The sequence below is a fragment of the Cryptotermes secundus genome, unplaced genomic scaffold, assembly GCF_002891405.2.
Source record: "Cryptotermes secundus unplaced genomic scaffold, Csec_1.0 scaffold550, whole genome shotgun sequence".
Classification (NCBI taxonomy): Eukaryota; Metazoa; Arthropoda; class Insecta; order Blattodea; family Kalotermitidae; genus Cryptotermes; species Cryptotermes secundus.
Genome location: NW_019724591.1, coordinates 655,482 through 669,165, shown reverse-complemented (window position 1 = coordinate 669,165; position 13,684 = coordinate 655,482). Strand labels below are relative to the sequence as shown.

At 41.4% G+C, this 13,684-nt stretch overlaps 1 protein-coding gene across 6 annotated transcripts in view; it reads right to left on the bottom strand.

Moving 5' to 3' along the window:
• The window catches only part of LOC111862372 (proton-associated sugar transporter A), a 32,073-nt gene extending 18,896 nt beyond the window's left edge, over positions 1-13,177 (bottom strand). Inside the window, exons 1-3 of one of the 6 annotated variants that reach the window (XM_023847693.2) lie at positions 12,977-13,177; positions 2,149-2,385; positions 1,068-1,330 (exon numbers count right to left, since the gene is read on the bottom strand). In XM_023847693.2, coding sequence (XP_023703461.1) covers positions 1,068-1,330; positions 2,149-2,375 — 490 coding nt within the window. In that variant the 5' untranslated portion in view covers positions 2,376-2,385; positions 12,977-13,177. The other 5 variants (XM_023847694.2, XM_033750635.1, XM_023847696.2 and 2 more) reach the window with 5 other exon arrangements.
• Positions 13,178-13,684: the final 507 nt, after the last annotated feature.

Here is a 13,684-nt window from a genome sequence, read left to right as displayed (position 1 = left end):
TGATACCAGGGGTTCTTTCCCCTGAAATAAAGCGGTAGGAGCGTGAAACTGACCACTCACCTCCAGTTAGCGCCGCAGTCAAGAAAATGTGGATCTATACATCGACTTCCCCATACGCCTTCGTGGCATAATTCTTAATTAGTTAAGCACAGGAACAGCCTTTGCTTTATATAACAAAAACAGCTGCTAATATAAACCAAGTTATATAATTTAGTTTAGATGCTTCTTGCAAATTTTTAAATATATAAATATGGTTTCATCTTTCGTCAGAGATCAGTGAAGCCGTACGTTTCAGAAACTAGATTCATTTCCGTCTTCAGGTGGGAATACGAAAAGAGAACGTTACTTTATTCTTTGTTCCAAGTAAAAGAAGCTTTTATTTATCTGGGCCTGAACAACTTAAAGTGTAAATACTGTCACATACATGACGGAGATTATCGGTGTATATTATTTTTGATTAGCCCTAATAAGGGAGCCTAAAAGGGCAGGATCTGTTTCATATCTTCATCTGAAGACAAAAATATAACTAGCGGGCGAAATGTTCTGGCTTTTCTAATAAATATGAAAGTCTGATGTAATACTTTAGACGACGTCATATCATCCTAAAACTACAAACAAGAAACAAACTCCGTGGCGAAGTCTACCGACCGCCGCTTGTCAGCGAAGTTAGTGCCAACTTTTGCGGATAGAGGGTGTCACGTGATCAGCGCAACGGATCCCCACGGCCGTTCATCTCGGTTTTCTAGACCGAAGCCTCTGTTTCCTTGAAACAGCTCCTCAATTATCCTCACGAGGCTGAGTGGACCCCGTTCCAGACCCACTACTTCTCAGAAAATCTGGTAGCACCGGGAATCGAACCCAATACTATGGATCTGTAGCGAGGAACTGTGAGTACTAGACCACAGAAGCGGTCCATATCATCCTCAAGAAGCTCTAAAGTTAACCTCTCGTACCAAGTTTTGTTAATGTTATTCACATACTTTATAGGATACTCCAAGTTATAAACAAATTGTAAGTTTCTAAGGTTCTTCACCTCTAAAGCATTCAGATAAAGGCGCTGAACTTAACTGTGAGGATTCCAACCGCCAGGACGAGTATGAATGGTCGACGTCTACCCCAGGAAAGATGGCAGCGGTCGCTGAGTGAACCCAGGATGGGGGTGACGAAGAATCCGATGAGAGGCGACAGACCCCAGACCAACGTCATATGCTCGTGTTGCACTCCGATCTTCAGCAGGATGGGCGAAACGAAAGCGGTCTCGGCGGCGTAGGAGAACTCTATACCCATCACGGCTGCCGAGATGCGCACCAGCTCCTGGCGCGTCTTCTCCCTGCAAAGCATTCTGGTATCAGCTCCTTTCGCAGCGCGGGACATTTAAATACAGCAATTCTTAAAACAGGATTATTTTCTAAAAAAAATAACATATCTATGGGGCTAGAGGGTTAAGGTAGTGGGGTTTGATTCCCGGCATAGGCAAGAAATTTCTCCTCTCTCCTGAAGACCAATAGGAAATCACATAGAACGAACGTAGTTGGGTTCCACGTAATGGCAAAAAAAGTTTATCTTCTTCGCAGGAGACAGACCTGATCTAGAAGCTTTATCCTTAGGCTGAAAGCGGTGGGGGCGTGAAGCTGACCACACACCTTACGTATTGCCGATGTTAAGAATGCGTGGATCTGTACCTCCAATTTGAAATGCGTCTATATGTCATGATAATTAATGATAGGGAAAATACTACCTTCCAAATTTTCAGAGGGGACAGATATCAGGCCTGTAGCCATTTTCCGGCATCAACATACATACTGTTGCTGAACAGCAAGGCGCGACAGCTCAGTCGGTATAGCGACTTTCTGCGGGCTGGAAGGCGGTGTTGGAGTAGTTCGATTCCAGGAAGGGGTATGATTATTTTTGTGTCCACAGGGTCCAAACTGGATTTGGGGGCCATCCAGCCTACAATCCGATAGATGCTAGGGGATATTTCTACGGGAGTAAAGCAACCGGGGCGTGAAGCTAACCATTCATCTCCAACTAATACAGAGGTCAATAAAACGTGGGTCTGTACATCCACTAGCCCACACATTTTTTATCGCGTAGTGTTTAATTAGTTAAGCACAGGGACAACTTCATAGTCCCGTTTACTAAGTTTACCTGTAGATGTGTGAGTAGTCTGTAGCCTCACGGTCCTGAGAGCTGCTGCGTTGTGACGCTTTTCTGTGGGCCTGCTTCCGGCCCAAGAAACTGAGCGGGAACCCATTGCTCAATCCTTCCCCATCGCTGTTTTCTTCTCTCCAGGAAGACCATTGAGCTCTGATGCCCTCTCGCAGAGTGTGAAGACGCCCCAGGAAACCCTGATAGTGGTGCAGCTTGTCTACCATGGTCCCGCTCCTGAAACACATACATTTTTTTAAATAACTTCTATTTATATTTATATTAAACACAGTCAACTACTGCATTTCAAGAACTTTCAAAATATGGATATAGGAAAGGACCCAGGATTTAATTATTATTCTCAACACCTGGCGTCCTGTTGTTAAATCAAATTTCAATGTACCTGGTGACCTGCAACTAGAATTTGGAATATTAACCTACATAATAACTTTGCGAGTAACGTATTGAAGACTCGTATTTGAAACGGAAATACAATGAAATCGTAGTATTAATATGTATTGAGTTAATTGTCAGTAGAGACCTGAATGCTGGGGTAGTATATTAATGAGGCCATAATCGATTTTTTAAATATATCTGCATATCTTTAAACAATATCATGAAAGTGTTCGAAGTTATATTGTATAAGTTACTAACAGCGTCATTAATATACTATAAATAAATGAATAAAAATGGGGGAGAAAATAAATGCATACAGGATATTGGTGGGAAAGCCGAAAGGAAAGAGACCACTGGGAAGACCAAGGCGTAGGTGGGTGGACAATATTAAAATTGATCTCAAGAGATATAGGATGAGCTGTTATGGGTTGGATTGATCTGACTCAGTATATGGACCACTGGAGGGCTCTTTTGAACACGGTAATGAAACTTCGGGTTCCATAAAATTCTAGGAAGTTCTTGAGTAGATTCAGAATTTGTGGCTTCTCAAGAAGCGCTCAGCTCTATGAGTAAGTGAATAAATAAATAAAATATAACTATGTGTAGTCAGAAGTTGCTCTTCTTTTAAATTCGTTAAATACTTAACACACCGCAAAAATTTTCAAATAACAAATTTATGTCTATGAGATTACTTGTTCCTTTACAGGGTCCCATTTTGAATCGAGTGTTTTGGCGTTATCTCCATGCAATGCAGAGAATCATGTTGATGATCATCATCGACAGCAAAACAGGTCATTTTGAGCCATAGCCTTCCTTAATATATTCTGCCACACTTGTCTATTCCGTCCTGAATTAGACCATCAGGTTTTCACGTCTTTAGATTTCGCAACAATAATTTTTTTACAGAGCCTTGCGTCAGAATGAAGTATATATTCCACCAGTATATAGGAACAGAAATAAAATTTGTCCAACTTACTTCAATGTTGACCCCCAATATTAATGTTAATAAAAATCCCTCAAGAAGTTTCAGTGAAAAGAAAACAGAACCGTCGGACAGAATAACATGGACGGTCGCCCCACTGAGCATTCATTTAACGATCATTCTATAAAAATTACTTAATATATTTATATTTAATTGGTTTTTATTAGTCATTTCATGAAATATAATTAATTTTTCCCTTCTCCATTTCGAAGGGACTCTCGGACAATTAATTGACGTAACATATTATCTCAACGAAATTTGAAACGTCAAGTTCACTGTAACTGTTACCAGCATAATGTGTTCATGAAGCGAGTTGGAGAATTAGAGATAAGGGGCTTAGCTGTACAACATAGATCCTACAAGTGAATTAGAATACGATGAATATTTTCATCCGAAATATAACTCCGTTTGGCACAGTTGAAGCTTACAGATGTTTCGGAGCGATAAACTGCTTCCAACTTCAGGGTAGAATAAGCCGAACATGCAGAAAAATAAACAATAAAGAGACATATCCTTACTGCGTCTTTCTTATTTTCTCTAGGTAAGAATCACGACATTAACTCGATTATACCTTCCCAGTTCATCACCAAGCATCCTTCCATTCGACGCCATATTGTATGACAGAGTCACAAAATCCATCTCCGGCTCTACAGTCCTTTTGTTGGACACTTTTTCACTTTCTTAATCCTATACATAGTCGGTAGTATTCCTTGTACGGGGGATCAGCCCGTCACAAATTCGCTACCTACACACAGAACAACACAGAAGCAGAATAAACGAAGATAGATATCCATGCCTTGAGTGGGATTCGAACCCAGCGTTCTAGCGAACGAAGACATGGAGACATCAAGGCCACTGTGATCGCTGAATCACAAAATAACCCACGAAAATATAAATCTATTTTAATCTGAAATGTCTTTACTTACCCCGATGGTTCTGAGGAAGATGCCATCACTAGGGTTTATGAGGTGCAGTTGGAACAGGTGATACTCGGGAACGTAGCGAAGTGTGAGAACATTCTGAGGATGTGTAACTCCATATCTGGTTATTTCAACAAGAATCCAAACGCAGTGATCACGCGAAATTGCCATATATCAACCTGGTGTCTGTTGCAATGCACAGAGTTCCGCAAGATTTAACTAATGTTACTGTCAGTGCATTCATAATTCATTGAGACGATAGAGGTGGTCGGGGGGGGGGGTACCGATGCTCTCTCGCTTGACGCCTACTGTACAATCATCCCAATGCCATACTGTGGCGACTACGGGACTTACGCCTCGTTGGTTGATATAATTTCTTTGCACTGGCACAGACAGAATTTGTTCCAACGGGGGAAAGTGTTCTTACGAGTTATGTTGAAACCTCCTGCGAATATCACTCTCATTCACTCCTTCTCTTATGCAACTTAAAACTGTTCACAATCTCTCTTAAATATAAAATGACATTTAAATCATATTAATTGCGACATGTTTCGGCCCTATTTGACCATCTTCTGGCAATTGCTCACTTCTTGAAACTGTCTCACGGCACTAGATCGTAGTTTTTAGGTTATTTTTAGTTTTTGGAACGGGGGTGAGACTTAGTCCACTTGGTACGTCGGCCATTAATTGGACTATTGTACCAGCCCCGGATGATAGATGATGAGTGTGGAACAGTCGGTGGAATGAGAATTGGCAGGGGAAACAGAAGTACATGAAGAAAACTTGCCGTAGTGCCGTACAGGTCCGCAATCTCTGGCTGTTTTCCTCAAAGTGTCCTATAAGTTTTCCTGTCGCAGGGTCAATATTAACTTTTGCTTCACTAACGTGTGTTGAGAATTCAACAGGAAATCTTATCGCTTTTTATACAAGCTTTCGTACTTTTTCTTCTATTTATCCCTTACTTCATTTCCGGTCCTACCTGTTATTGAATGCTGCATCTGGACAGACTTTTAAAGCCATCTCCCACGAATATTACGCGCAAATAGACCATTGTAAACCGTCTATATAATATATTTTTCCCACCCATTAATGATAAATTCAATTTTTCAAGGAATTATTATTAATTTATTACTAGTATATAAACTGCTTTATTTTGTGTTTTGTTTGTTAGTTATTTTTGTGTCCTTCTGCCTTCTTATGCTAACGTTGTAATTTGCCTCTGAGCTGCAATTTTGCTCGTACATGAACANGTAATTTTTCTTTGATTTATGTTGTGTTTGTCCATAATGTAGTTACCTGTATCTGCACTGACCTGTGTCTGTAGTGGGCCTGCAGCTGTTGACTCGGTACATAAATAATAAGAACTGAACTGAGCTTATGTCACATATCCAAGTCTCTGTATACGCAATACTTACGGAAAACATATGGAATATTGAACCTAAACACTTTTCGCTTATCCATGACCTATTACATAACGTATGTTCATGAAACTTGTTAACGTTCGGAAATCTGTTGCTATGGACAACAACGATAGTATGTGCAGAAAATGATAAATACAAAAAAAACCCTCTCTTATACAGACCTAACCCTTCCAGCCGTACTATGGCCCTGGGGTCGACTCAGCCTCTAACAGAAATGAGCACCAGCAATCTTCCTGGGGGTTAAAGGGCGACCGGCGCGTAAGGCTGACAACTTCACCGCCATCTATGAGCCGATTTTCTACAAAATGTGGGAGTCTCGACTTTTTACATTCCTATGGGCATCCAAGGCCTGTTGCAGGGATAACTTTTTACCTTTGGAGGTAGTAATTATCAGCGTGAAGATAAGATCTGTCTTCCTGAAGATCTGGGGATACAAAAGGTGTTTCTAAGATACTGCACAAGAATTTCACTCTAAGGACCTTTATTTACTTATTTATTTACTTCAAGATGTGGAGCACGGGTTCGAATCCCCTTGATGGCACTGATGCATACTTTTGTCTTCAGTTAAAAACAAAGCTGTCCTTTTGCTTAATAAAGCATCAGACTATTCAAATGCATTGGTTAGTGGAGATAAAGCTGTACCTTTCTTGTCCTCGGCAGTAGATGAAAGGGAATAGTCAGGTTCACGCCCCTGCCGCTTTAACTCCCGGAAGAGCCTTTGGTAACCATTGGACAGGCGGCAGGGTGGGCTTAGGGGCGGTCTGAACTCTGTGGAGAAGAGAAGAATAGGTTTCTCCTGTCGGAAATCGAACCGTGGTATCCTAGTCCGTAGCCTTTCATTAGTGGTCATCGTTCAAATGGGTTAGTGAATGCCTGAGACAAACTCAGAATTATTTATGAATTTGAAGAGATCAGATAGGAGACGTGACCTGTGAAATCTGACGTAGTTTGTCAACGAGAGCCATGTTAGTGATTGCAAAGAGTGACGTAGTTTGTTAATGAGAGCCACGTTAGTGATTGCAAACTGTGACGTAGTTTGTTAATGAGAGCCACGTTAGTGATTACAAACTGTGACATTGTGTTACGTCAGAACAATTAAATGCATAATATTTATTAGATACTGCTGAGTCAATAAAATGACTTATGCAAGTAAGATAAAAACATTTGATTATGACGCAAACCCGGGCAGTGGATGTAACATGACACGATGAATCAGTTTATGTAAACGTCATTCATAATTATCTGGGACCTTTAACCTGGGAAATAAATGTAAGCGGAAAACTGCTAGACTATATAGACGTTGACTAGGAGAAACATACGAGGAGTGGTGTCTTATGGGATATGACGCCGTGTAGACTGATAGTAGTTTACTGATATTTCAGGGGAACATACTAATTCCATTTTCACAATCAAATTTTGAAATAAGAGAGAGTAATTTTAATCTGCAGGACTGGCTTACTTTTGAATCAGGATGATGGAGGCAGTAACTTCCTCCGAAACGTCTTCTACTGTCTCACATACCTTCATATCCAAGCAAATAGTATTCTTAATAAGCACCACTGAGAAATTCCCTCAAATTATTTACTTGATAGAAACATTTTAGATTTCAAATGCTTTTTTTTTCCCCAAATGGCTCTTCCAGCCCATTCAGGGCCCAGGCCTCTTATTCAGTTCCGTAATCATTTTTCACGGAGGGTAGGACTCCTTAGGCGAGTTATGAGCCCGTCGCAAGGCCGCTATCTACACACAGAACAACACAAACACTGAATAACGCATACACACACACACACACACCAAACATCCATGCCTTGAGTTGGATTCGAACCCACGATCCCTTCTTCCGAGCGAGTGAAGACAGTTCATGCCTTAGACCGCTCGGCTACCGTGACCGGCAGTGTATAAGAATTATAAATAGAATTCACTTCGTACCTCACAGGAAACAGATCCGAACCCACGATCCCTGCTTACGAGCGAGCGAAGACAGTACATGCCTTAGGCCGCTCGGCTACCGTGACCGGCAGTGTATAAGAATAATATATAAGAATTCAGTTCGTACCTCACAGGAAACAGATCCGAACCCACGATCCCGGCTTCCGAGCGAGCGAAGACAGTACATGCCTTAGACCGTTCGGCTACTGTCACCGGCAGTGTATAAGAATAATATATCGTATAAGAATTCAGTTCATACCTCACAGGAAACAGATCCGAACCCTCGATCCCGGCTTCCGAGCGAGCGAAGACAGTTCATGCCNCGCGGCGCGCACTTGATTGTACGCACTGTATATGAGAATTCAGTTCGTACCTCACAGAAAACAGATCCGAACCCACGATCCCACCTTCCGAACGAGCGAAGACAGTACATGCCTTAGACCGCTCGGCTACCGCGACCGGCTGACTTCAGTATATTAGTCCTATATAAAGTGAATGCATATACTTTAAAACATTATAAAAAAAAGCGTCCAGTCTCCTGGGTTGTAAAGCCGAGTAGTTCGGAGTAATTCCTACGTTTCGGAGAAACGCATTGCCTTCATTTTCAGGGTCAAGTGTAAGTCACACAAACAGCAGATAGTCATGCGTCAATCTCAGTTGATTAAATGGCTTATACTTCAACTTTAAAAATGGAGGCGATATATTACTCCGAAACGTCGGGAACTATCCGAACTGCACGGTGTTACAACCTGAAAGACCATAGTCCACAGCCATTACCGTGAGAGCATCGAATCAAACATGCTGCTATCAAAATATGATAAATATGTTACAACAAATTTGCAGGACTCGAGTTACAAAAATTATCACGAAGAACTTCGATCGCATATAAATCCAAAAATATCAAGATATAAAGTAAATGACCTTTCGACTGTAACTTACAAATATTACAGGGGGTGACAGAAGGGTCCCAGCAGGAGATAAGGGCAGCCCTGGCCTTCAGCAGAGTTCAAAATTACGTAAACTTTCCTATGATAATGGCCGTGGGATTTTCCTGAGACACACAGTGCTTTTCACCTCTTCCACCTCCTCTTTTTGCCTTCCTCTCCTCCGCCTTCTTCCCTTTCTTCTTCTCCTCCTCATTCTTTTTACTTTCCTCCTCCTCCTCCGAATTCTCCTCTTTCCCGTTCTTCTCCTCCTCCTCATTCTTTTTAATTTCATCCTCCTTCTTCTCCTCCTCCTCATTCTTTTTAATTTCATCCTCCTTCTTCTCCTCCTCCTTCCCTTTCTTCTCCTCCTCATTCTTTTTACTTTCGTCCTTCTCCTCCTTCCCTTTCTTCTTCTTCTCCTCCTCATTCTTTTTAATTTCCTTCTCCTCATCCTTCCCATTCTTCTTCTCCTACTCATTCCTTTTACGCTCTCTCTTCTTCTTCTTCTCCTCCTCCTCCTCCTTCCCTTTCTTCTTCTTCTCCTCATTCTTTTTACTTTCCTCCTTCTCCTACTTCTCCTCCTCCTCATTCTTTTTACTTCTTTCTTCTTCTCCTCCCCCTTCCCTTTCATCTTCTCCTCATTCTTTCTACTTTTCTCCTTCTCCTAATTCCCATCCTTCCTTTTCTTCTCCTCATTTCCTTTCTTCTTCTCCCCCTACTTCCCTTTCTTCTTCTCCTCATTCTTTTTACTTTTCTCCTCCTCCCAATTCTCTCCTTTCCGTTTCTTCTTCCTCTCTTCATTCTTTTTACTTTTCTCCTCCTAATTCTCCTCTTTCCCTTTCTTCTTCTTAATCTTTTTACTTTTCTCCTCCTCCTAATTCTCCTCCTTCCTTTCTCCTACCACCACTACCATTACTTCTGCTCCTTCTGTGGCGCGACAGCCCGAAGTCTAGCCTTCACCTTCAAATGACGCCATAAAATTTTCCTGTCTTGAGATTCTGTTTCTCAATTTCTTATTTCCAAAATATGGTACTTCTCACTTAGAGGCACATAGTTGTCGCACCGTAAGTTTCTTTGCCTCTCAGCGCTTCCTAGCAGTTGTTGTCTGTCATTTTACAGTTCAGTCAACACCGAGCCTACATAACACTGACGTAACGACTTGAAAGCAGGCGGTCATGGCCTAATCGAGGTATTAATCGAACCTCACACCTATCGATACATGTACTGTACGCCACTTCTAAGATATTTTATTCTGTTTAGTTGTGGCTGACATTAAAATAAAATTGACTGACATGTTTTAAAATGTTAACAAATATTGAAGGCAAAATAGGGGGGGGGGAGGTTACCAGCCTCTCTCGAGCCAAATATTACCAATACGATTCAAGCCGGCATTAACCAGTCTATAAACGTGGACAGAGATGAATGTTGGGTCACTGAACCAGTGTCTGCATGATAAGATGGAGTGAATCCTGTTCCTACACTTGACCGAATTACGTATTTTCTTTCCACCGGAAATGAATATCCCTTGATCGTGAACTCAGATAAACCGTAGAGGAAGCGTCCACGGCATAAATATAGTACAATACCGCATACTCCCGATCAAAAGGGAAAGAAATATTCGGAATTTTGTCCAGAAAATTGACTGGTGTATCTAATTTCAAAAGATAAACTTCGTGTGAAGTTTCTTTAAAAAGCAAGTACAAAGTAAAAGGGATTTTATATGTATATAGATACTTGAGAAAACAATTAATTTTGACTTTTTAATGTTTAGAAACAGCAAGGAAATTCTCAGAAATAGCACTCATGTCCCTACCAACAGCTTTCCAGTAAAATACACTTAAAGAAATAGGTATCTTTTTATTAGTGCAGTCAGTATAAGGACTGGCTACGGGCTGGACGACGGAGGGTTTCAGTTCGAGTCCCGGAAGGGTCAGAATTTTCTCAATATCGTCCAAACCGACTCTGGGGTCCACCCAACTTCCTATACAAAGGGTACTGGGGTCTTATTTCCCTGGGGGTAAAGCGGCAAATGCGTGAAGCTGACCACTCACCCTAGCTGGTGCCGAGATCAAGAAGATATGGATCTATACATCCACTCCCCCATACGTCTTCATATCGTAGTGCATAATTAGTTAAGCACAGAGATTTTATAAATCTAAATTCGAAATTTTGTTTACGTATATCTATCACTGATTATCCGGGATTTCTGATCAAGTGAGTGAATTCATTCTCCCCACAACCCACCTAATCAGGAAACCGGGATAGCTCAGTCGGTACAGCGACGGGTTACAGGCTCGACCTCCGGTGTTCGATTCCCTACAGAAACAAACGATTTTTCTCTTCTCCACAGCGTCTAGATAGGCTCTTGGGTCCACCCGGCAAAGGGTACCGGGAGCTCTTCCCCGGGGACAAAGCGACTGGGGCGTAAAGCTGATCACTCACCTTCATCTACAACTCCCCCTTAAGTATTCATGATGTAGTGCTTAATTAATTAAGCACAGGAACAAATTTGCCTTTACCCCGGATAGTGGGGTTTCTATTGTACTATTGTTGCATAGTACCTCAAACAACTAGAGTACCATGTGCCACTACTACTACTACTACTAGTAGTAGTACTACTACTACTACTACTAGTACTACTACTACTACTACCACCACCACCACCACCACCGCTGCCAACTGCACGCAGAGTGTCTTATTATTATCACCGTATATTACAGAATGGTCCATAAACATCAAAACAAACGAACACAATTTACACGAACATGTACACTGAGGTCCCTGCTCCCGAAGTTACAATTATTCTCATTTCAACTTCCATAGCCAGAATTTGAACAGTCCAGAATTTAACAGATTGTATAGAAGAAAAAAAGCAAACAAACTTTCTTACTTGTCTCCATGTTGTGGACACATAACTCATCTCCGCGTGAAGAAGACACTAGCAGGCGTTCAAAAATTCTGTGTGTGTTCATTTCACTAGCAACAATTTTTTAATTCTATTGCACAATTCCTCTCTAGTGTCTGCTGTATTGCCACAGATCTTGGTTTTCAAAAATCAACGCAAAAAATCAAGGGATTGAAGTCAGGTGAGCGAGAGGCCCATGAACCCGCGGCTTCATGCCCGCGACTGATCGAGCGTGCAGGATAACTTTCGGACAGCAATAAGGTACAAGACAGTCCTGCTGAAACCACATGTGAAGTTGCGAATTGAAGGACATATTTTCCGAAATTATTTTCAAAGGGAGTTAATATAATCGAGGCCACTAACTCAAAACGGTAAAATGTGACAGCCTGTGAGACCTCATATACATATCTACGATCACAATGCGACACAAATGAAATACTTTCGAAACGTCTGATTCTCAGAATATGACGACAGGAACTAAAATTTCCAATGGTTATAACAAAGGCCCTCACAGTATATTTTTTTATAAAACCTTTTCCATTTTCATGTCCAAGAAATATCCTTTAAATACTGGGCGTGATAATCATATATTAATATGTAGATTTAACTAACAGCTAAATAAAATAACACACTATATTATAAGATCTAAAATTCTGTGACGATGGTATAATAGTACAAATATTAAGTTTCTGGACATTATCCATCGTTTTGTCTCTGTCTAAAATCCGTCCTGTTTATTTTTCAAAAACACAACGTTTCGGAGACTGGTTTCTATCTCCGTCTTCAGGTAAAACCTAGTCAGTTAGGCCCAACAGATAGAGCTAGCCCCTGTCTCCGGACAGGTCTAAGGCATGAAATATCTTCGTCTGCTCAGATATTGGGATCGTTGGTTCGAATCTCACTCTGCGTTAATTTGTTTGTTTGGCCTCGTGTATGTAGCGGCCTTGCAACAACGCTTACCATCCGGAAATAGAGACTAGCTCTATCAATTGGGCCCAACTGATTATATTCTACTTGAAGACGGAGACAGAATCCAGTCTCCGAAACTTAATGTTTTTTTGAAAAATAAACAGGTCGGTTTTCAGAGACAAGACGATGGATAATATCCATAAACATAATATTTGTATTAAAATAATATGTATAATTAATATTATAAAGGAAATACCTTATAATATAGAAGATAAAATGACTTCGAACACTTATTTCTTAACGAAATCGACGTTCATTAATTCCCTGATATCGTGATAAATTCACGAAAATTACAAAGTCTGTTCTTTTTCATAGAATCACCTTATATCACCTATATTCAACTGTTTCACATCTCCTTTGCTTTAGAGTCAGGAACTTACTTTACTGATGTTTACGCTGCGACAGAGCGGTTCTTCTTAACTGCCAACGGAAATGCGAGTTGCCTCTTACTCAGACGAACTCGACTCCTGCAGCCATCCGTAGCGGGTGCATAACTCGAGCACCTTCTCTTCTGCGCACGGCGCCCGTCCAACTGCTGCGTCTTCTGCAGTGAAGTTCGGGTGCAGATCTGAACGCCGAGCGTTACGGCGTCGCAACTGGACTCTCTCTCCCATCTCAACTCGATACAACTTAACGACGTATCGATCTATGTCATCTCGCAGTCAAATGTAAGCACATGACGTACATTTGTCTGTTTACTTTCTGCTGCCGATCGCAGTGGCCGCGCGGTCATGAAATGTTTCGCCCGCTCAAACACTAGGATTCTGGGTTCGAATTCCACTCTACGTTAAATTCTTTGTGTGTGTTGCCTCGTGTATGTAGCAGGCTTACAACAAGGCTGATCATCCTTCTAACGAATCGTAACAACTGTATGTGAGATGTAATTACCTGGCTCTACAGTCCTATGTTGGAACTTGGCCGCATTTCAGCTTCTTAATCCTATACGCAGTCGGTAGGACTCCATGGACGGGGGATGAGCCTCTCGCAAGGCCGCTACCTACACGCAGAACAACATAAACAGAATAAACACACAGACATTCATACTTTGAGCGACATTCGAAGCCACGATCCCAGCGTTCGAGAGAGCG